Source organism: Mustelus asterias, chromosome 6 (genome assembly GCF_964213995.1).
Source record: "Mustelus asterias chromosome 6, sMusAst1.hap1.1, whole genome shotgun sequence".
NCBI classification, from domain to species: Eukaryota; Metazoa; Chordata; class Chondrichthyes; order Carcharhiniformes; family Triakidae; genus Mustelus; species Mustelus asterias.
This window is the reverse complement of record NC_135806.1, coordinates 65,947,542-65,970,733: the sequence shown is the minus strand read 5'-3', so window position 1 is coordinate 65,970,733 and position 23,192 is coordinate 65,947,542. Positions and strand designations below refer to the sequence as shown.

The following is a 23,192-nucleotide window of genomic DNA, read 5'->3' as shown; positions in this document are numbered from 1 at the left end:
CAACATATTAGGATACCCCAAAGCACTACTCAACCTCATCACTTCGTACAATATTTCTGTTTATTTCATTATAATTCAAATGTCAAAACAAAGTTTTACCAAGAACACAAAAATAAAATTGAATTAGTTGATGACTATCCTCACAAACCTACGAATGCAATGGGAAGAGTACAGGATCAGCTCATTGAAAATGCAAGCATTTATTAACTTGCAACAGAAGTCACATTTCAGGAACCTACTTTAGCTGGCTGGACTCCAAGGCTCATCATGTGGTCAGCTTTTATGGATGCTGGCACAGCCTTGCACAAAGAGAAATTTGACAAGGGAGTTTTTAAAAACACATTTAAATATTGAAACACACAGTTAATGGAGCTTCAGTTTTTGTCATCAAAATTATTTACCATAAAATCAATTGTGAGGTTGGCATCTAATGATCTGACTTGGGGCTCTCCAAATGAGGACGACACAAAGCCTAAAATATCCACCGCAAATTCCATTTCCTCACCACCAATTTCATCTCCTTTCCTGGACTCCATCTCAACCTAAAACACACATTTCACAACCCCACCATTCTATTTAACGTCAAACTGAGTTTCTGACTCCATCACAAAAACTGCCTACTTATACTTCTATAATATTGCTCATCTCAGCCCATCTATTGCTGAAACCCTCATCCATGCTTTTGGTCCTCCAGACTTGACTATCCCAAACTCCATGTCACCTGCCCTGCCCAATTTTATTTTAAAGCCTGTAGGAACTAAGTAAGGAGGTGGGATTAGACCAGCTGGCTTATGGCACAGTGTGGCAAAAGATCTGTTTTTGTGCTGTAATGTTTCATATAATTTAAAAGATGGCTGCAATTTTTAGAATGGAGAAAAGTTCCTTTTTTACAAGAACAATTGCACATTTCAAAATGAAATTTAACACCAACATAACCCCAATACTACCTGTACTTCCATCAGTTTGAAAATCTTTTAAAGAAACTGTGGCTGGTTTATCTTTTCCCTGAAGGTGTTTTCTTTTTTCTTTTCTACTTGGTCCTTTTGTTTTGAGAGAAGTATCATTAGCATTACACTGCAAAAAATTAGAAAAGTGGTTTTGAATTTTAAAAAATTATGAAAGTTTAACATTAATGCTACTAACTTAGATTCAAAACTAAAGCAATGCTATGATCAGTTAGGGTCTTGCATTACAATTAGAAAGACGAGAATAAAGGAGAATGAGGAAATTGTGCAATTGGATTGGTAAACATCACTCTTTCACTTAAGAAGTGAAGGAGAACCTGGTGCCTTATAGCCCTGTCAATTTAACTTCTAGTAATTTCCCACAACCGATAGTATCAATGGGGAGAGTGTGTGGGTACTTGGACAAATACGAGTTATGACAACATCTGACCCAGAAGCAGTACAGGAAGGAACATTTGTAATTTCTTTAAAATACCTACGAATTGCTTTCAGGAATGTTTGAAGAACTTTTAAAAGTTTGTGTCAATTGTAAAGGGGAAAAAAAATTGTAATTGAGAGATGTGAAGAAACACTGGTCTATATGACCTGGTGACCTTTGACCTCAAAACAGCACCAACAGGAAGTTAAGATACAAAAAGTTGTGTGACCAGTCACAGAGAAGGCAAAGAACCCACTGCCATAAAGGACAAAGGAGAGCCACAAGCAGAAGAGCTGGAGGGTTAAGGCAATCAACACACAGATGCAAAGGGAAAACAAAAAGAGCGAGAAAGAGATGCGAAAAGCCAGCAAAGCTCCATGCAAAGATTAGTTTTCTGTTTAGCAGTTAAAAAGAAAAATAGAATTCCAGAAGCAATTGGGAAAGTGACGTTCAAGCAAGTTAAAAGGGACTTAATCTTAAAGAGTGGTACAAACAATTCAGGCACACGAAAGAGCTGGCAGTTTGTATCAGAGGACCAGATCATGAACTGGGTATTCTTGGTTGGTAGATCAGAAAGAATTCTGGAAGAGCGAAAGCAAGAACTGTCTTGACCAGAGGGAGCGTATTTGTAGAAATGTGCCTTTTTGATGATAACCATATCCACAAAACTCAAGAGGCTGTTATAAAAAAAACTTTTGACCTCCGCTGTGTGAAGAAACAGCGTACAACAAACTATGTAGCTAGGTCATGCTGAAGGGGAATGTTAATGTAAATGTTATAAAAATGATATCTCGGTAGTAATTTTTTCTTTTGAGGCTGCTTTGGTAAATTTATTTTGGTTATGTTTCCTCCACAGGAATCATAAAAGTTGATTAAAACAACAAGATCAACTTGGATCTGTAACACATAGGTCACGTTGTACTAATCAACTGATTTTATTTTTAAAGAGGTGGCTAGCATGCTGGAAAATGGAGGGTTTATAGGTGTCTTCTATACAAACTCTCAAAAGACATTTGACAAAGTATTGCACAAGTCATTATTAGTAAAAATAAAAACATATGAAATTGGAGGCAACCTTGTGACTAGAGTTGGGAGAGATAAGACAGAACAGAGATAAAAGGAAAGAAGCTGACAGGCAGCATATTACAAGTGATGTTACTGAATGATATTGAAGCCTTAGTTTTCCATGATATATATCAATTATCTGAACAAAGTAATTGAGTTGCATACCCAATTTTGTCTGTAATATTACTATTAGGGTGCAGAATATATTGTGTAGATAAGAGCAGGGAAATACAAAAGGACACGCACAGACAACAAAGTGGGCAAAACTATGGCAGGTGGAGATCAATATGCAGAAGACTGGAGTAATCTACTTTTGATCAGAGAAAGACAAATTGGAATATTTTCTTAATTCTGGAGTAAGAACTGCGGAGCAGCAAAGGAGTTTAGGTGTTCATGTACAGAAATTACTAAATGCTAAAAGGCACAAAGTAGAAAATCAAAAAGGCTAATAGAATGATGGCATTTATCCCAAGGAAACTGGAATACAAAAATGAAAATGTGATGCTTTGCTTGTATTTGGTCAGTCTTCACCTGAATTAGTGTTCAATTTTCTGCACCACACTTCAGGAAAAATGTTCTGACCTTGGAGAATGTTGAGTACAGATCAGATCTGATGTAACTGAATAGAGGGACCAGGCTCAAGGTGCTGAATGGCCTATGCCTGTTCTTATATTCCTGAAGCTAAACTAACATGGTCAGATGACTTTGTTCATTGTATTCAAAATGTATTGATTCTTAAAAGTTATGTAAAAGTTGAGATGTGCAAACTACTAATGTAAGGAATAAGCAGCTCTTGAACTATTTAGAACACATAGCAAAACACAGAAATGATTCAAGGGCAAAAATAAAAACAGGCCTTTTGCTTCAGGTGTACATGCTGATGGGCGAGGAAACTTTATATCAATCAGAATGTGTTTTCTTGGATATTATTTTTATATTTCATAATCAGGTGCACAAAAAGGCAAGATTTATTCCTAAATTGATTCACGGTTAACAAACTAATTGATTGTGAAAATTAAATCCTTGTGTATAGTTTATTTCTTTCTGCAGTGTATACAAGTGTAAAATTCATCTGAATGCTGCAAAGTGCTGAAGTTAATAATGATTACGACGTGAAAGAAAAACTTATCTGACAGGATAAACTGGGATGGGAAACAAGACAAAAGTGAGTCAGAACATATATGGGCATGCTTACATTTGGATTTCTTCTAAAACGGACCAGGCATCATCCAGAAAAATGAAATTACTCGGAGACATTACAGGTAAACTTTTTATGTTTCAGGAGTGCTGCTACTTGCATTGCAGATAAAATAAGAGGCACCTGTATCCACGCAAGATACTTTTCATGCAAAACCCTGATAGAACAGTGTATCTATCTCAATTCTCTCAGATAGTATCTCATGCTGTGACAATTTAAAAAAAAACTTATTTTTCAGATGTCAGATATTTACGTACACTCTTGTGTTCCTCATATTCCAACTTGCTAATCAGTAAAGCTTTTTGGAGATCTGCTTCATATAATTCACTCGTCAGCTATTTACAAAACAATAAAAAACACACAAGGTTTAGTGAAACTTCATTAGTTCCAGAAATACACCAGTTGCAACATTAATCTGTATTAAAAGGTCTCTGCAGTCTTAAATTACTAAATGTTTTCAAAATTCTCAATACCTGGTCAATAGCAGTCTATAATCTTTTAGTACTGGGCATTTTCTTTTCATTTACAGGATGTGGGCATCACTAGCAAGGCCAACAGTTGCCCTTCAGAAGGTGGTGGTGAGCTGCCTTCTTGAACTGCTGCAGTCCTTGAAGTGTAGGTACACCCACAGTGCTTTTGGGGAGAGAGTTCCAGGATTTTGATCCAGCAACATTGAAGGAATGACGATATATTTCCAAGTCAGGATGGCGAGGAACCTCCAGGTGGTGGGGTTCCTCGGTATCTGCTGCCCTTTTCCTTCCAGATGGTAGTGGTATTAGACTTGTGCTTTGTAGATGGTGGATAGGCTTTGGGGCGTCTAGAGGCAAGTTACTCACTGCAGGAATCCCTAGCCTTTGAACTGCTCTGGTAGCCACAGTATTCATATGGCTGGTCCAGTTCAGTTTCTGGTCGTGGTTTTGGAAGGTACTGTCGAAGGAACCTTGGTGAGTTCCTGCAGTGCATCTTGTAGATGGTACACAGTGCTGCCACTGTTCGCCCGTGGTGGAGGAGAGATGAATATTTGTGGAAGGGGTAGCAATTAAGCAGTTGCTTTGTCCTGGATGATGTTGAGCTTCTTGTGTTGTTGGTACTGCACTCATCCAGGCAAGTGGAGAGTACACTCCTGATTTGTCCCTTGTAGATGGCGGATCGCAGGATTCCTAGCGTTTGATTGCCTCTGGTAGTAACAATATTTATACCGCTAGCCTAGTTCAGTTTCTGGTCAATGGTAACCACCAGGATATTCATAGTGGGAGATTCAGCTATGGTAATGCCATTGAATGCCAAGGAAAGATGGTTAAATCCTTTCTTGTTAGAGATGGTCATTGCCTGGCGCAAATGTTCCTTGCCACTTGTCAGCCTACGCCTGGATATTGTCCAGATCTTACTACATTTGGACGTAGACTGCTTCAGTATCTGAAGAGTCACAAATGGTGCTGAACAGCGAACATCCCCACTTCTGACCTTATGCTGGAAGGAAGGTCATTGATGAAGCAGTTGAAGATGGTTGGGTCCAAGGCACTATCCTGAAGAACTCCAGCAGTGACGTCCTGGAGCTGAAATGATTGACCTTCAATCATCACAACCATCTTCCATTGTGTCAGGTACAACTCTAACCACCAGAGGATTTTCCTCCCGATTCCCATTGACTCCATTTTGCTAGGACTCCTCGATGCCACAATCAGTCAAATGCTGCCTTAACATCAAGGGCAGTCCGCTCTCTCCTCTGGTGTTCAGCTCTTTTGTCCATGTTTGAACCAAAGCCATGATGAGGTCAGGAGCTGAGTGACCCTGTGGAACCCAAACTGAACGTTCATGAGCAAGTTATTACTGAGTAAAGTGCAGCTTGATAGCACTGATGATGACCACTTCCATCACTTTACTGATGATCTAAAGTAGACTGATGGGGCGGTAATTGGTTGGGTTGAATTTGTCCGGTTTCTTGTGTACAGGACATACCTGGGCAATTTTCCACATTGCCGGGTAGATACCAACAGCAATGTTAAGAAAAATAATATGAAAAGATTTATTGTAAATGACTACAATATAATTAACTACTGATGGTTACAACATTACTAAGGCATTCAATTTCAGAATATTGTAAGCATTACTGGTATTTGATTTCCATCAACAATTCTTACCTGTTCGTCCTTTTCTCTCCACTGTTCCCACTTCTCACCCTCTGCTACTGGTAAATTCTGGCTGTTCAGGAATTGCTCCGACTGCAAAGATCCAGTATTCACGCTGGGAGTAGCAATAGCACAGGATTTTGAAATATTTTTTCCAAAGGCTAGATTTCTTAGCTTTAAAAAGAAAAAAGAACAAATCAAAATGTATATTTTGTAGTAGACTAAAGTCAAGATTGATTCTGACGACAAACGATTTGATGACACAATCATTTTGTAATTGTTCTGGTTTGTCTTTTCAGTCACTTTATTAGAAGGGATCAAAGCCATATTTGAATGAGTTACAGTCATTGGTTAAATTCAGTGCCTTCGCAAATTCATGAAATTCCACACAGTAATTTCCAGTTGTGGAGGGGAGGAGGTGGAAAAAAAAATCACAACACAATCAAATTCTTACATTTTAACTAAACAAATTATCATTTTCACAATCACATTATTTTAAGCCTAGGCTTAAGGCAATAGGATTATATAAATTTCAAAAGCTGATTCTTTGATTTCAAATTCAGGTAACTGTTGCAACAGAGGATACAATACTAGTCAAGAAATAGGATTTAGGGACTTGTTTAACTTTAAGGTACATTGATAAACTTGAACAGACCTTAATACCAGTTCAACATTAGTCTACGAAAGCAACCTGAAACTTGATTTCTACCTACATAAACAATATACACGACACTGGCCCCAGTAAAAAATCATTTTTATTTGTTTTATATCAAATCAGCACCCTCTAAATGACAAACTTCCTCCAGCACTCTCATACCATATTCATAATACCCCATTATAAATCATACCATCCTCCAACTTTAGAGATCCACTCAAGCCTTCTCAATCCTATCCAATTAGCGTTACAAAGATTTTTCTCATATTGCGCGATTCTTTTGCCAAAAACCTATAATCAGTCTCTTCTGGTTCCTGACCTTGCTGCCAATAGGAACAATTTCTCTTGATCTACTCTAGCTAGATTCTTCATGACTTTGAACAGTGCTATCAAATCTCTTTTCAACCTTATCTCAGAGTAACAATTCAGCTTCTGCAATCTATCCAGTAACTGAAGTCACACATCACAGGAAGCACTCAAATTTTTTCTGCACCCTCCCTAAAACATGGTGCTCAGATTTGATCACAGTACTCCAATTGAGACTGAACTAGTGTTTTACAAAAAAATCATCCATGCTCTATTTATAAAGCCCAGGATTCCATTTGCCCCTTTGACCACTTTGTGAACCTACTCTGCCACATTCAATGATTAATACACATATATCCCCAGGTGTGTCTATTTTTGCATTCCATTAGAATTATAGCCTTTATTTTATACTGCTGCTCCTCATTCTTCTTACCAAAATGTGTCAGACCATACTTCTGCATTAAATTTCATTTGCCATCTCTCCATCCACTGCACCAGCCTATGTCCTCTTGAAGTCTATCACTACCCTCCTTACAGTTCACAATACTTTGGAGTTTTGTGTCTTCTGTAAATTTTGAAATTGCACTTTTTACAGTTAAGTCTAAGTTATTAACATAAACCAAGGAAAGCAATGGTCTAATGGTCTTCCACCAGCTTGAAAATGTTGTTCACCCATTACTCTTTCCTGTCAGCCAGCTAACTCCAACCCATCCTTCCTTTTTATTCCACAGGCTTCAACCTTCCTGACAAACTTTTAGAAGTTCATATATACCATCAACTACATTAACCTCATCAATCCTCTCTGTTACATCATCAAAAAACACATTTATACCTTCTACAAATGTGTGGAGTTTGCTAAATCAATCCACACTTTTCCAAATGACTGTTAATTTTGTCCCAGGATTATCGTTTTAAAAACTTTCATATCAGAGATTAAACTGGCCTGATGGGCTTATCCTATGAAAAAGATGTTAACTTTTTATACTTTACACATTTTATACTTTGTATCAGATGAAGGATTAGTTTCAGATGAAACATTGTGATTCAAGTTAAATTGTAATTACATAATAACAGATTGATGGTGTGAACTGAAAACATGAACAAAACGAGAAGTCGGGAACAGATGTCCAAACTATGTTATCTGGTGTGATCAGTGGACATTGAGGCTATAAATAAATGGACGCAAAGGGTCAACAAGTCAGCAAATGGTCATATGGGAAAAATTGGTTGTTTAGCCGTTCAGGATATCCTATTCAGGTTGTGACCATAAGCGTGACCACGATTGATGAACTGCTGTAAGTATTGACAGGTGAAATTACAAGCTCAAAGTACAATGGCAACATCAGAACATGCGGAAATGGCTCTGATTATAAAAAGGGCAAAAGGCATAGATTTGAAGCATAGATTTCAGGAAGGCATGGGGAGAGAAAAAGCTTCATGAACTGTCCGTGGTCACTCGAGTCAGGGAAGACAAGAACCATCTAAACTAGGATACTGATTGCCTTAAGTTAACTCTTAACTTTTGTTGCTTAATGAATTATCCTGAAACCACTGCATTTAGAGTCTGTTATTCAAAATTTATTGTCTGCTCTCTGAGCCTCTTACACCTAGCACCTTTTTTGAAAAAAAGTGCAATTCTCCACTCCTCTGGCATCATCCTGTAGCCAAGGACAAATGGATGATGATGCCCCTCTGCAATTCCCACCCTTATTTCCCTCAGTATCCTCAGATGCATCTGATTCAGTCCGAGTGACTTAGTAACTTTGAGCACAGTCAATTTATATATTACCTTCTCTTCATCAATTTTTAACCCACCCAGCATTTCAACTGCTTTATCTTTTACTGCGGCTTTGGCAGCATCTTCCTCACTGGTAAAGCCACATACAAAGAATCTATTTAGTGCTTCAGCCTCCCTTTGGTCCCCAAAAGGGTTCCACACCTCCTTTTATCATCTTTTCACTACTTATATGCCCATAGAATGTTAATTATTTAACAAGGATAAGGGTGCACAGGTGAAGGATATTGACTGATTAAGTAGCTTAAGCATATTTCAAGGAGAACTGCTGGACACTGGGTGTCGGTTAGGGAGGAGGCAGCATATATAATGTTGCATTCTGTAAATACATGTGGTACTAAATAAAAAGACGAACAACTGGTTTCCTACTTCCCATTTGGTTTTGAAGTAAGTGAACACTGAACACTTTTAGATTCCCTTTATTAATAGCTGTCAGTCTCTAGTCTCTATTTGCTTTGCATTTCCTTTTTCTCATGTCCCCTCTGTATTTTATATTTAGTCTGGTTCTCATTTGTATCATCTCCCTGACACCTGTCATATGCATCCTTTTTGTTTTGCTTCATCTTATTTCTTTCATTAAGCAGGGAGTTCTGGCTTTGTTCATTTTGCCTTTCTGCCTTGTTGAAATGTAATTTGACTTGGTAACCAATTTATCCTCTTCAAAGGCAGCTCATTGTTCCATAACAATTATGTGCAAGCCAATTTTTCATTCTAATTTAAGTCTTTGATCTGTTCACAATTCATTAAAATTGGCCCTCCCGCAATTAGTTATTTTTTTCATTGCCCTTTCCATTGTTAAGCTGAATCTTATGATATTAAGATCGCTGTCCCCTAAATGTTCCCTTCTTGACACCTGATCCAACTCGTTCCCCAGAATCAGATTCAGCAACGCCTCCTTCCTTGGCGGATTGAAAACTTACTGCTTTAAAAAATTATCCTGAACACACATTAGAAACTCATCCTCTCTAGTCTTTACACTGTAGGAACACTATTAGGATAATTAAAGGCCCCCCATTATAACAACTCAACAGTTTGAAAATGATATCCTTGTCAATTCAGTGAATACTTAATTGCTTATGTACGGTGATCATAAAAAAAAGGCGATTTATTAAAATCACCACACCATTTTTGGGAATGAGGAGGGTTGCACAGTGGTTAGCACTGCTGCCTCACAGCATCAGAGACCCGGGTTCGATTCCTGGCTTAGGTCACTGTCTGTGTGGAGTCTGCACATTCTCCCCATGTCTGTGTGGGTTTCCTCCGGGTGCTCCGGTTTCCTCCCACAGTCTGAAAGACGTGGTTAGGTGGATTGGCCATGCTAAATTCTCCCTCAGTGTATCCAAACAGGTGCCGGAGTGTGGCGACTCGGGAATTTTCACAGTAGCTTCATTGCCGTGTTAATGTAAGACTACTTGTGACTTATAAAATAAACTTTAAGGGAGGGAGTATTTTTTGACAGGCGTTTCGAAACAGCTACTGTGTTATCGGTTTTTTTGGGTGTCTCAATGATGAGACCTTGAGACTTGTATGTTTAAACATTTGTTAATCTTTAACTATGCAGAGATCCCAGTTAATGGCATGCACGGTGCTGCTACCGCTACGAGAATGTTCTCATAGTCTAATACCACGTGACTCTGCACCATACCATAGGCGAGCACCTATACATCGCAATGGCTTTATGCATGCACATCATTCAACAATTATAACTAGTATTTTCATTCTCTAACACTATAGAGAAGTGTGGCACTCAGACAATACATTGCTCCTCCAAATCATAGAATCCCTACAGTACAGAAGGAGGCCCATCAAGTCTGTACTGACCACAATCCTATCCAGGCCCTATTCCCGGAACCCTCATTTACCCTGCTAATCCCCCTGACACTAAGGGTCAATTTAGTATGGCCAATCAACCTAACCCACATATCTTTGGACTGTGGGAGGAAACCGGAGCACCCAGAGGAAACCCACACAGACGTGGGAAGGATGTGCAAACTCCATACAGATAGTGACCCGATGCTGGAATTGAATCTTGGTCCCTGGCGCTGAGAGGCTGCAGTGCTAACCACTGCGCCACCGTGCTACCCCTGCTCCAACAAAAGTGTAGGAATGCAGTAATTACTTGCCTTGGAAATTATATTCATTACAAATACGCATTTTTCTTCAACACACCAATTAACATTCTGCAGAATGACAGAATGTTAACAAATGCAAATTCAAGTTGAAGAATTATAATTCTACATTCATTTTACACTGACACTGAAGTACCTTATGAGGTGGATTTTGGGTGGGGACAATGTACTGGGGGGGGGGGGGGGGGTGGACAGACAGTGCACTGGGAGGATGAGAATGCTCTGATCTTCTAAATATAAAGTTAGGGAATTTCTCCCCTGCAGTAAAGTTTTCAACATTATCAATCTGGCCTCTTCTATTTGTTCACGAGATGTGGGAATCATGGCTAGGCCAGCATTTATTCACCATCCCTAATTGCCCTCGAGAAGGTGGTGGCAAGCAACCTTCTTGCACCGCTGCAGTGCATGCAGTGTAAGAATACTTACAGCGCTGTAAAAGAACGAGTTCCAGGTTGGACTTCAGGGTTTTAGTTATGAGAGATTATACAAATTAGACCTGTTTTCTCTAGAATTTAGACGGTTATGGGGTGATCTGATCAACATCTTCAAGATGCTAACAGAAACGGTCAGGATAGATAAAGATAAAATTTTTCCACTGGTTGGAGATTCAAGAATGAGGAGACATTATCAGGAGAGGTGTTAGGAAGCACTTCTCCACACAAAGGGTGGTAGAGGTTTGGAACTCTCTTCCATTAAAGGCAGCTGACGCTAGATCAGTTATCACCTTAAAATCTGAGATAGATAAATTTTTGTGAAGCAAAGATATTAAAGAATATGGGTCAAAGATAGGTATATAGTCTTAGGCCACAGATCAGCCATGATCTCATTAAATGGCAGAATAGGCTCGATGGGCTGAATGGTCTATTCCTGATCCTACAATGATCCAGCAGCAGCAGTGGAGGAATAGCAATATAGTTCCAAATCAGGATGGTGTGTGGCTCGGAGGGTGATGGTGTTCCCGTGCATCAGCTGCCCTTTTCCTTCCAAGTGGTGGAGGTCATGGGTTTGGAAGTGCTGTCAAAAGAGACTTGGTGAGTTGCTGCAGTGCATCTTGTAGGTGGTAGACATTTTAACAGTTTGTTTTGGGGTGGGAGGGAGTGAATGTTTAAGGTAGTGGATAGTGTTAGGGACCCAGATCAGAAACCCCAAGGTATATCATGAAGCCAGACTAGACCCAAGCAATTTTCTATTTTGGCATTAAGGATAAGTTGTTTCACGCCAGATGGGACTCTACTGACATACTAGGGAGCTTTTATCAAAACAAAAATTCTTTAACACATATTAACTATAACAAATTAATTAGCTTAACTTTTAACAATTGAACAATACTTAAACATGACAAGATACAATTCTTAACTGCTAATCTATCACTATTAGTTCCAATCAAGCAAAATTTCCCGTACAGACTTAAACCCTTCTTTATAATTAGTTAGCAAAACCCAGGCACACTTGCTTGTGACTTAGGTTATCAGTCCTGGAGCTTTCAGAAAGTCGAGAGAGACTTCTCTTCGAGCAGGTCCAGGCAACAACTGCTATTTTAAAATGAAACTGGTCTTTTCTGCAAGCTTGGCTCCTCCCGTTAATCACATGACTCTGCCCCAATCAACCTAATCAAAACTCACATGACTGCCAACGTAGTCTAAAATCCCAGGAGAACCTAAATAAACAAAAGGTCCAATAACTCTACAAATTAACATATTCCTAGCTAAAATCAATTATCAGCAGTTGCGCTGCACATTTTCCCAGACAAATCGACTCCTATAAGTCTCTTAAAGTTGTCTAAAGAAACATAAAATATATCAGAATTGCACAGTATCACCACAATAATGTTGAGCTTCATGAGTGTTGTTGGATCTGCATTTGTCAGGGCAAATGTGAATTATTTCACACATTCCTAACTTGTGCCTTGTAGATGGTGGACAGGCTTTGAATTTCCTGGCACAAGCATGGCATAATATTCTGGGTCACTTATCAGCCCAAGCCTAAATGTTGTCCAGGCCTTGTTGGACAACATAGGACATGGACTGCATCAGTATCTGAGGAGTCATGAATGGTACTGAAGAATCATCCACAAACAACCCCACTTCTGATTTTATGGCGAGGAGATCATTGATAAAGCACCTGAAAGTGGTTGGGCCGAGGACACTGCGAGGAACTCCCCACAATGATGTCCTGAGGCTAAGGTACGACTCCAAACTTTCCTTCAGCCGATGAGGCAACGAACAGAAGATAGGTAGCCTGGAATTGAGCAAGAGCGTTGCAACAAGCAGTAGGAAGAGAAAAGTCAACCAAATATGGAAGATTAGTCAAGTTTTGTGAGCACTTTTAAAATAAGCTTGCTGACAGGACCAGAACGAGCAAACAGTTCCTCGACAGACTTGCACATATGCAATGAATACAAGGATAAGGTAATTAATTTATGCAAGTAATTAAATCTCAAAATATTCAGAAGTATAACTAAACCAAAAAAAAAACTTGACATGCTTGGCAAGAGTGCTATGTTTTTAAACATGCTAATAAAAACTCAGCTTGAAATTTAAAAACTGTTAATTTAAAAAAAGTAAAAGCTGTTTGAACTTTCTGTATCTGTTGTCATAGCAACATATCAAGAGCAAGGAAATTTTACATATTACATTCTTCAAATGTGTTTTGATCAACTGGCAAGCACAAGCCCAACATCAGTCTCCAAAGGCAGCTTTTCAGAAATTCATAATGAATTCATAATGAAGTTGACAGTTTTTCCACCAAAGAGGCATATCAAATCTATCCAAGTGCAAGAGTTTAGAAGTGACGATATCCAGATGTGAATGCTGGCAGTGCTTTAAAAGCCACAGAACATTACCAAACTGACTGGTCTTTGCCATCCAGCTGAAGTCACCTTTTGAATCACTATACCCATTATGGCACACCTGCAATTTTACCTGGAACATGATGAAAGGAATTTCAGTCCCTAGTGATAAGCTCACGCCTCAGGTGCCAATTAGTGAACTTATCACTCGGGACTGAAATTCTTTTCAACATGTTCCAGGCAAAATTGGTCAACCAACTAGCCCCTGGAGTATTGCAGAGATAGCTGGTTCAGATGTTGGATTAGCATTGAGTTACCGTATTATTTAAAAACTCTACTTATCTACTAATCGGCGCCAGTGCCATTCCCCCATCCCCATGCATGAATCAACAATTTTTTTTGTCATTAGACAGCTTCAGGTTTGAGACCACTAAGTTGGCATCAGCTGCCAGGAGCTCCTCACTCATGTTCCACAACTCACTTGTGAATAAAGAAACATGAGCACATTTCCACCATCCTTACCATAGGACTTACACACATCATGCTCTACCAAACAGTGGATCCACTCGTTGCAGATACAGAGATGCTTGCTTTTCTGCAGCCAAATCATGGTGGACACTTAACCCTGGTTATGCAAGTGCAAATGCTCATACCTGGCCTTGAAGAAATGTATTCTAGCAACTGTTGTTCCTAATGACAGAATTTCATAATCAGTCATCAAGTTAAGTGGAAGATTTATGTAGGATAGATTACAACATGCATTCCAGATATTCTGGATGCCCTAGTCCAACTCTCAATCAGGGTTGCTCATCATCAACTGGGATATTTTAGGAACTTTGACAAATAGGCTTGACTGCCATGATGCTGACTCACCCCCCAGGGTAGTCAATGACTGGTTGGTGTAGGTTGGAGTTCACATTCCCTCATGCACAAATGCTGGTCCTGGGTCTTAGTGATCAGAACCATTCAACACATATCAAGCCGAACCTGAAATTTTGCTGCCATTAAAGAAAGACAGGAAAGACCAAAATCTGCATAGAAGTTGGAGAATACGATAGTTTGATGGGAGGAAGCAGATGCTACAGATATGTCAAAGGTCTATGGAGTAACCAGAAAGGAACAAGCTAGATTTTTCACCAGTGAGGAATTAGCTGACACAAGTTCTGTTTTTAACAATCACAGCATGTTGCGAGTCTCAGGAGAACACAGTTACATTCATTATATATTTATAAGGGTTTTGATCTGGTGCCTCATGCTGCTTTAATGAGGCATGGTCAACTTTTGCTTTTTATATTAGATGTGGGTGTTGCAGGCTAGACAAATCAAATTTGACTGGCCAAAGTATTGCCACGGAGAAAGCAATGAGAACCCTGCCAAACAATCAACACCCCTTTTTACCTGTGGTGTAAACTGTTGTGATCATTTAAAATTTGGCATTTTTGCATTTGTCCTGGTGAGTGCAAGATGAAAAGCTTCAGCAAAATGTCCTTCTTTTCAGCAATATTCTAGTTCTGGACTACCAAGTGACCAATCAGGATGTGATAATGGATAGTGTTCATTATCAAGGAAGGTTTGCAAGAGTCACAAACCTACACCCTTTAGCCTCTGCAATTTTACAGAGAATCTTTTGAACCTGTAAGTGAATGTGAACATTTTTATTCTGTCACATTTATGGAAACAGGCCTTTACTGTACCAGAGGGGAAGGGTGTTAGATTTAGTTTAGTTAGCCATTTTTCAAAGTGAAGCAAGAACATTTTTTCTTCACTGTTTTTATTTGGAAGTGTTTTGTCTGAACGGCAATGTAATCAGAACCATAGAAAAGATTCTGAATGTTTTTGAAGCCTGATGCAGTGAAAGATCTTGCATCTTATTTCAAGCTTTGTTAAATTCTGGCAGCAGAAAAATCACAAACACAGAAGACTTTCCTATCCTGGTAAGACTTTGAAAGCAGGGGCTGTGCATCATGAAAGTAAGAAACAAATGTGGGGTGGCTTCTTCTCAGATTGCTTCCTGTAGCCTACATAAAAATTTTAATCCAGAGGTTAGCAACAGTCTTTAGACTTTTTGGGCTGGATTTTCACTACTGAGGTGGGCAGAAATTTCCCGACTTGGCAGACCTGCTTCCATTAACAAACCCAATTTTTGCTCTGAGGTGGTGGGGGCAGGATTGAGTTGGGCCAGTCGACCCCAGCAGCAGATCCAAGGTCAAAATGGAGTTATCAAAATGGCTATTAAAGTCGCAGACTGACAATCTATGTGCCTGTGACAAAGGTAAACTATCTCTCCTTGTCCTTGATTTGAATTATTATTGTCACATGTATTAGCATACAGTGAAAAGTATTGCTTCTTGCATACTATACAAAGCATACCGTTTGTAGAGAAGGAAACGAGAGAGTGCAGAATGTAGTGTTACAGTCACAGCTAGGGTGTACAGAAAGATCAGTTTAATGCAAGGTAGGTCCATTCAAAAGTCTGATGGCAGCAGAAAAGGAGCTGTTCTTGAGTCGGTTGGTATGTGACCTCAGACTTTTGTATCTTTTTCCTGAAGGAAGGAGGTGGAAGAGAGAATGTCCAGGGTGCGTGAGGTCCTTAATTATGCTGGCTGCTTTGCCAAGGGAGTGTAGGCAGAGTCAATGGATGAGAGGCTGGTTTGCGGCATGGTAGCACAGTGGTTAGCACTGCTGCTTCACAGCTCCAGGGACCTGGGTTCGATTCCCGGCTTAGGTCACTGTCTGTATGGAGTTTACACATTCTCCTCGTGTCTGCGTGGGTTTCCTCCGGGTGCTCCGGTTTCCTCCCACAGTCCAAAGATGTGCGGGTTAGGTTGATTGGCCATGCTAAAAATTGCCCTTAGTGTCCTGAGATGCGTAGGTTAGAGGGATTAGTGGGTAAAATATGTGGGGATATGGGGGTAGGGCCTGGGTGGGATTGTGGTCGGTGCAGACTCGATGGGCCGAATGGCCTCTTTCTGTACTGTACGATTTCTATGTGTGATGGATTGGGCTACATTTGCGACCTTCTGGAGTTTCTTGCCGTCTTGGGCAGAGCAGGAGCCTTACAAAGCTGTGACACAACAAGAAAGAATGTTTTCTATGGTGCATCTGTAAAAGTTGGTGAGGGTCGTAGCTGACATGCCAAATTTTCTTAGTCCTCGGAGGAAAGTAGAGGCGTTGGTGGGCTTTCTTAACGATAGCGTCGGCATGGGGGGACCAGGACAGGTTGTTGGTGATCTGGACACCTAAAAACTTGAAGTTCTCGACCCTTTCTACTTTGCCCCTGTTGATGTAGGCAGGGGCATGTTCTCCTCAACGCTTCCTGAAGTCGATGACAATCTCCCTCATTTTGTTGACATTGAGGGAGAGATTATTGTTGCCGCACCAGTTCACCAGATTCTCTATCTCATTCCTGTACTCTGTCTCATCATTGTTTGAGATCCGACCCACTACGGTGGTGCCGTCAGTAAACCTGAAAATCGAATTGGAGGAGAATTTGGCCACACAGTCATAGGTGTATAAGGAGTATAGTAGGGGACTGAGAACACAGCTTTGTGGGACACTGGTGCTGAGGATGATCATGGAGGAAGTGTTGTTGCCTATCCTTACTGATTGTGGTCTGAGAGTTAGGAAGTTCAGGATCTAGTCACAGAGGGAGGAGCCAAGGACCAAGCCACGGAGTTTGGAGATGAGTTTCGTGGGAATAATGGTGTTGAAGGTTGAGCTGTAGTCAATAAATGGGAGTCTGACATAGGTGTCATTATTATCTAGGTGTTCCAGGGTTGAGTGCATGGCCAGGGAGATGGCGTCTGCTGTGGACCTGTTGCAGTGGTAGCAAACAGTAGTCCAGGAGGCTGGAATTGATTTGTGCCATGACTAAGCTGTCGAAGCACTTCATAATGATGGATATCAGGGCCACCAGATGATAGTCATTGAGGCACGCTGCTTGGTTTTTCTTAGGTATCGGGATGATGGTCATCTTCTTAAAGCAGATAAGGACCTCACAATTGTTGTAAAGAGAGGTTGAAGGTGTCTGCGAATATCCCCGCCAGCTGATCCGCGCAGGATCTGAGTGCTCATCCAGATACCCCATCTGGACCAGTTGCTTTCCGTGGGTTGACCTTTGAGAAAGTTGCTCTGACATCGCAATGGTGACCCCAGATACAGGTTCATCCAGGGCTTCCAGGGTGGAGAGCATACTCTCGCTGATCTCTTGCTCAAAACGGGCATAGAATGCATTGAGCTCATTAGAGAGGGGTGCGTTGGAGCCGGCAATTTTACATGTCTTCATCTTGTAGCCTGTTATGTCTTGCAAACCTTGCCATAGTCGCTGGAGGTCTGTGTGTCTAGCCTGGGACTCTAGCCTGGTCCGGTACTGTCTTTTGGCATTTGTCCTTCTCAATCTGTCTGCAGCCTTTAACATGGTTGACCATACTATCCTCCTCCAACACCATTCCACTATTGTGCAGCTTGGTTGGTGTGTTCTCATTTGGTTCCTTTCTTATTTAATTGGAGCCAGAGAGTCATCTGCAATCGTATTTCTTTACACTTGTGGGTCATTACCTCTGATGTTCCCAAGGAATTTGCCTTGGCCCCCTCCTATTTCTCACCCACATGCTACCCCTTGTCAATGTTATCTGAAAACACAGTTTTCACATGCACACTCATGACACCCAGCTAGCTCCACTTCACCACAACTTCTTTTGATTCTACCACTGTCGCTAAACTTTTACACTGCTGATCTAATACCTCGTACTGGATGAACAGAAATTTCCGACAAGGAAATATTAAGAGGAAATCCATTATCTTCAGTCTACACCATAAATTCAGTTTCCCAGCAAGACCACATCCCTGATCACAGGAACTGTATCATAATGAATTAAACTGTTCTCAATCCTAACATATATGAGATGAGTTTGTGACATATGCACATCATCACTAAAACTGCCAAGAGTATTTCCATTCTGTACAGTCCACCACTGTCCTTATCTTTCTCAACTCATCTGCTTCTGAAACCTTCATCCATACCTTTTATTACCTTTAGACTAGACTATTCTAAAGCATACCTCACCAGCCTCCCATATTGTACCCTCCATAAACTTGAGGTTATCCAAAGGTCTGCTGCCTTTGCACCAAGTGCTGTTCCACAATCACCTCGTGTTGTCGACCTATATCGGTTAAACTACATCGCAATTTCAAAATTCCCATTCTTGTTTTTAGATCCTTCCATGGTCTTGGCCCCTATCTCTATCATTTCCTCCCTCCCAATAACCTTCAGAGGTACCTGTGTTGCACCAAATGCTCTCCTAGTGTCTGCACTGGTTTCCTCCCACAGTCCAAAGATGTGCAGGTTAGGTGGAATGGCCATGGTACATTGCCCCTTGGTGTCCAAAGATGTGTACGGTTAGGTGGATTAACCATGGCAGAACACACAGGGTTACAAGGATTGGGCATGGAGTAACAGGGATAGAGCATGGGGTGGTGGGGCTGGACAAGGTACGCTTTTGGAGAGTTAGTGCAGACTCGATGGGCAGAATGGCCCCTTCTGCACTGCAGGGATTCTATGGTATTTGGCCTTGCCTTCAGTTGCCTGGGCCCAAGCTTTGGAATACTCTCCCTGAACCCTTCCACTTTCCTGCTTTAAGATGCTCCGTAAAGTCTTTCTCGACCAAGCTTTTGGACATCTGCCCCAGTATGTCCTTATGTGGCTGTCATATTTTGTTTTATAAAGCTGCTTTGGGTCTTTTACTAAATTTAATGCATTAATTAAACACAAGTTGTTGTTAAACACTAATCTGAACGTTGATGCCTGTGGAGGGCTCCTGCAAGCCTGCCAAACGCTCCAAATCGACCATGCACCGCCTGACACCTTGTCCGACACCAATCTGAACGTTGCTGCCCGTGGAAGAGAACTGTAACCCTGCCAACCGCTGCAGATCGGGCCTGCACCGCCTGCCACACTACTCAAAAGGCCAGGTTTCTTAATTTGAAATGAACATCTCTGCATGTTTGAACACAAGGGCTTTCTTTATCAGTTCACCCACTCCTTTGTGTTCACAAAGTTACACTTCCCAATTTATTTATTTTTAGAAGGCTTGCCCATAAAAATCAATTTACACAACTTAAAAGTCTGATCAAAAATGACCAATGCAGCAGTTCTTTTGTTCGGCTACTTAACAGAAGATTTTTGAGTCCCACAAAGGTTTATTTATTAGTGTCACAAGTCGGCTTACATTGACACTGCAATAAAATTACTGTGAAAATGCCCTAGTCACCACACTCCGGCACCTGTTCGGGTTACACTGAGGGAGAATTTAGCACGGCCAATGCACCTAACCAGCACATCTTTCAGACTGTGGGAGGAAACCGGAGCACCCGGAGGAAACCCACGCAGATACGGGGAGAATGTGCAGACTCTGCACAGTGACCCGAGCTGGGAATCGAACCCAGGTCCCTGATGCTGTGAGACAGCAGTGCTCACCACTGAAAAGATGAAAGGCTGGCAGGGACTTTTTTTTAAACTGAGCTAACTGTTTTATATAAAGAGAAATATTATATTTTCTGACCTCATTGGCTTCGCTCTGCTGCTGCTCTTTTTTCTTCTTCCTTTTCTGTTTCTTTTTCTCGGTGTTGCCGGCCCCGGCCTGGCTGCTGTTATTTTTCTTGGCGGCCTCGGCCCGGGAATTCTTCCCCAGGCCGGCGCTGCTCTGATTCCGCCCGGACTCCCACTCGGAGTCGGACGAGTCGCCCTCCACCCGGAGCAGAGCGAAGCGAGAAGCGGTGGCGGGGAGCGAGACCGAGCCCACAGCTGCCGCCATGACAGAGAGGAGGAGAGCTTCACCCGGACAGGGGCAGCGGGACTGAGCTCGGAGCGGCCTCAGGCACACAGACTCCCCCAACCACCCTGACTGCACTGCCGCCAGGGGCGCGCCTGGAGCGCGCACGGGGGGGAGTCGGGGGCGAGCTTAGGAAATTCTGGGGGCGCGCTTTCCCAAGCCCGCGCACACTGAGCACTAACTTGAGTTGCCACCGTTAGGTCCCTGTTCACACACACCGGCGGGGCGGGGCCAGGCTGGGCTGGGAGTGGGCGGGGCTGGGCTGGGAGTGGGCGGGACAAGGCGGGGCTGGGCTGGGAGTGGGCGGGGCAAGGCCAGGCTGGAGGGGCTGTGTGGGGCGGGGCGGGACCGGGCTGGGAGTGGGGTGGGGCAAGGCCAGGCTGGGAGTGGATGGGGCTGGGCTGGGAGTGGGTGGGGCCAGGCCAGAGGGGCGAGGCCAGGCTGGGAGTGGGTGGGGCCAGGCCAGAGGCCAGGCTGGGAGTGGGTGGGGCCAGGCTTGGTGGGGCCAGGCCAGAGGCCAGGCTGGGAGTGGGTGGGGCCAGGCTGGGCTGGGAGTGGGTGGGGCTGGGCTGGGAGTGGGTGGGGCTGGGCTGGGAGTGGGTGGGGCCGGGCTGGGAGTGGGTGGGGCCGGGCTGAGAGTGGGTGGGGCCGGGCTGGGAGTGGGTGGGGCCAGGCTGGGCAGAGCCAAGCCAGAGGGGCAGGGTTGTGTGGGGCAGGGCTGGGCTGGAGGGTCAGGGCCAGGCCGGGCTGGCTGGCGGGGAGGGACTGTGGTAGGCAGGACTGTGTCGTGTGTCCAGCCCCGCTCCGCGCCAGGTACTTTAGCGGCTGAGGGCTACTCAGCTCCACGGTCTGGCTGCAGTGTGATCCTCCCGGCCCGCTAAACCCTGGTGGGCAGTCGGGCTGGATCCTGCTGCTGGCTGGCGCTGAAGCTAACTTCTGAAAATGAAAGGAAATTACTGCGGGTGCTGGAATCTGAAACAAAAACAGAAAATGCTGTAAAATCTCAGCCAGTCTGACAGCATCTGTGGAGAGAGAATAGAGTTAATATATTGAGTCTGGATGACCTTTGTCAGAGCTAAAGACAAAATAGGGCAAGATTTACACAGCAAGGGTATGTCTGTGTAACTGACCAAGATGACATGGACAAAGGGAATGTGAATTGTGATGATAAAGGCTGAGAATGGTGCTAATAGCATCCATTAAGAATGTGTAAATGGCAGAACAAAGATGCAGAGTGTTAAAGGACGACCTGAGGAATGTGACAGATGGCTCAGGTTGGTTGGGGGGGCGGTAAACAAGATGGAAAGTGAGATTTACAAGTGGACAATGGAAGACATTAAAATTTAAAGTATGTACTGGAATATATAGTAATGGATTAATTAAATAAAAAGAAATGAAATAAATGGAGTGGAATTGGAGGAGAGAGTTGATGCTCTAAAGTTGTTGAACTCAAGGTTAAGTCTGGAAGGCCATAAAATGCCCGATTGGAAGATGAGATGCTGTTTTTCCGGTTTGCATTGTGCCTCACTGGAACATTGCAACAGGCCAAGGACAGATGTGGACAAGAGAGCAGGATAGTGTGTTGAAATGGCAAGCAACAGGGAGGTCTAGCTCCTGCTTGCGGAAGGACCCAAGGTGTTCTGCAAAGCAGTCAGCCAGTCTGCATTTGGTCACTCCAATATAGAGTAGGCAGCATTGGGAGCAGTGAATGCAATAGACCAGATTAAAGGAGGTACACGTGAAGGGCTGCTTCACACGAAAAGTGTTCTGGCTCCAGGATGATGAGCCGGGAGGAGGTAAAGGAACAGGTGTTGCACCTTCTATGATTGCATGTGAAGGTTCCATAGGCAGTGGGTGAGGTGTTGGATGCGATAGAGAAGTGGACCAGGGTGTACCTGTGGAATGTTGACAGGGGGAGTATGGGGAAGATGTGTTGAGTAGTGGCATAATGCTGGAGTTGGCGGAAATGGCAGAGGATGATCCTTTGAATGCTGTTGCTGGTGGGGTGAAAAGTGAGGACAAGGGGGACCCTATCCTGGTTCTGGGAGGGAGGAGAGGGGGTGAAAGCAGTGGTGTGGGAGATGAGTCAGACACGGTTAGACCCTGTCAACCACTGTGGGTGGAAAACCACAATTAAGGAAGCTCACTTTAACTTCTGAAGAGTCAGAAAGTCTCAAAAGTTAACTCTACTTCTCTCTGCACAGGTGCTGCCAGATCTGCTGAGAATTTCCAGCATTTTCTGCTTTTATTCTAGAAAGTTAAAAAATAGCGAGGATTGAGAGCCCATGTAAAGGCCGCACGGTAGCACAGTGGTTAGCACTGCTGTTTCACAGCTCCAGTGACCTGGGTTCGATTCCTGGCTTGGGTCACTGTCTGTGTGGAGTTTGCACATTCTCCTCGTGTCTGCGTGGGTTTCCTCCGGGTGCTCCGGTTTCCTCCCACAGTCCAAAGATGTGCAGGTTAGGTTGATTGGCCATGCTAAAATTGCCCATTAGTGTCCTGGGATGCATAGATTGGAGGGATTAGTGGGTAAAATATGTAGGGATATGGGGATAGGGCCTGGGTGGGATTGTGGTCGGTGCAGACTCGATGGGCCGAATGGCCTCTTTCTGTACTGTAGGGTTTCTATGATTTCTTCTATGATAAAGTCGTGCTTTCACTGTTCACTTGCTGATTTGAGATCATTCAGTAACACTGAGGCTTTTGAAACACATTGGAGGACTTTCTGGGACACTTCAACAAAACGTGGTTTTTGGGAAATTCTTTGTGGACTTGACCTGAAAACAGTCAATGCAGTATTATTATTGGAGACTTTGCTGGAGTCACCAGGAGAAGCACAGTGCATTGCTAGCTGTCTTCTTTACACCAAAGTGGAAATGGGGTCAGAGCAGCACAGCTGCTGGAGGAGGGAGGG

At 42.7% G+C, this 23,192-nt stretch overlaps 1 protein-coding gene across 6 annotated transcripts in view; it reads right to left on the bottom strand.

Moving 5' to 3' along the window:
• Positions 1-20,503, bottom strand: part of gkap1 (G kinase anchoring protein 1) — a 34,973-nt gene extending 14,470 nt beyond the window's left edge. The window contains exons 1-4 of one of the 6 annotated variants that reach the window (XM_078214473.1): positions 20,009-20,503; positions 5,788-5,949; positions 3,904-3,981; positions 948-1,074 (exon numbers count right to left, since the gene is read on the bottom strand). In XM_078214473.1, coding sequence (XP_078070599.1) covers positions 948-1,074; positions 3,904-3,981; positions 5,788-5,949; positions 20,009-20,260 — 619 coding nt within the window. In that variant the 5' untranslated portion in view covers positions 20,261-20,503. The remainder of the gene's footprint in view (positions 1-947; positions 1,075-3,903; positions 3,982-5,787; positions 5,950-20,008) is intronic. The other 5 variants (XM_078214474.1, XM_078214476.1, XM_078214478.1 and 2 more) reach the window with 5 other exon arrangements.
• Positions 20,504-23,192: the final 2,689 nt, after the last annotated feature.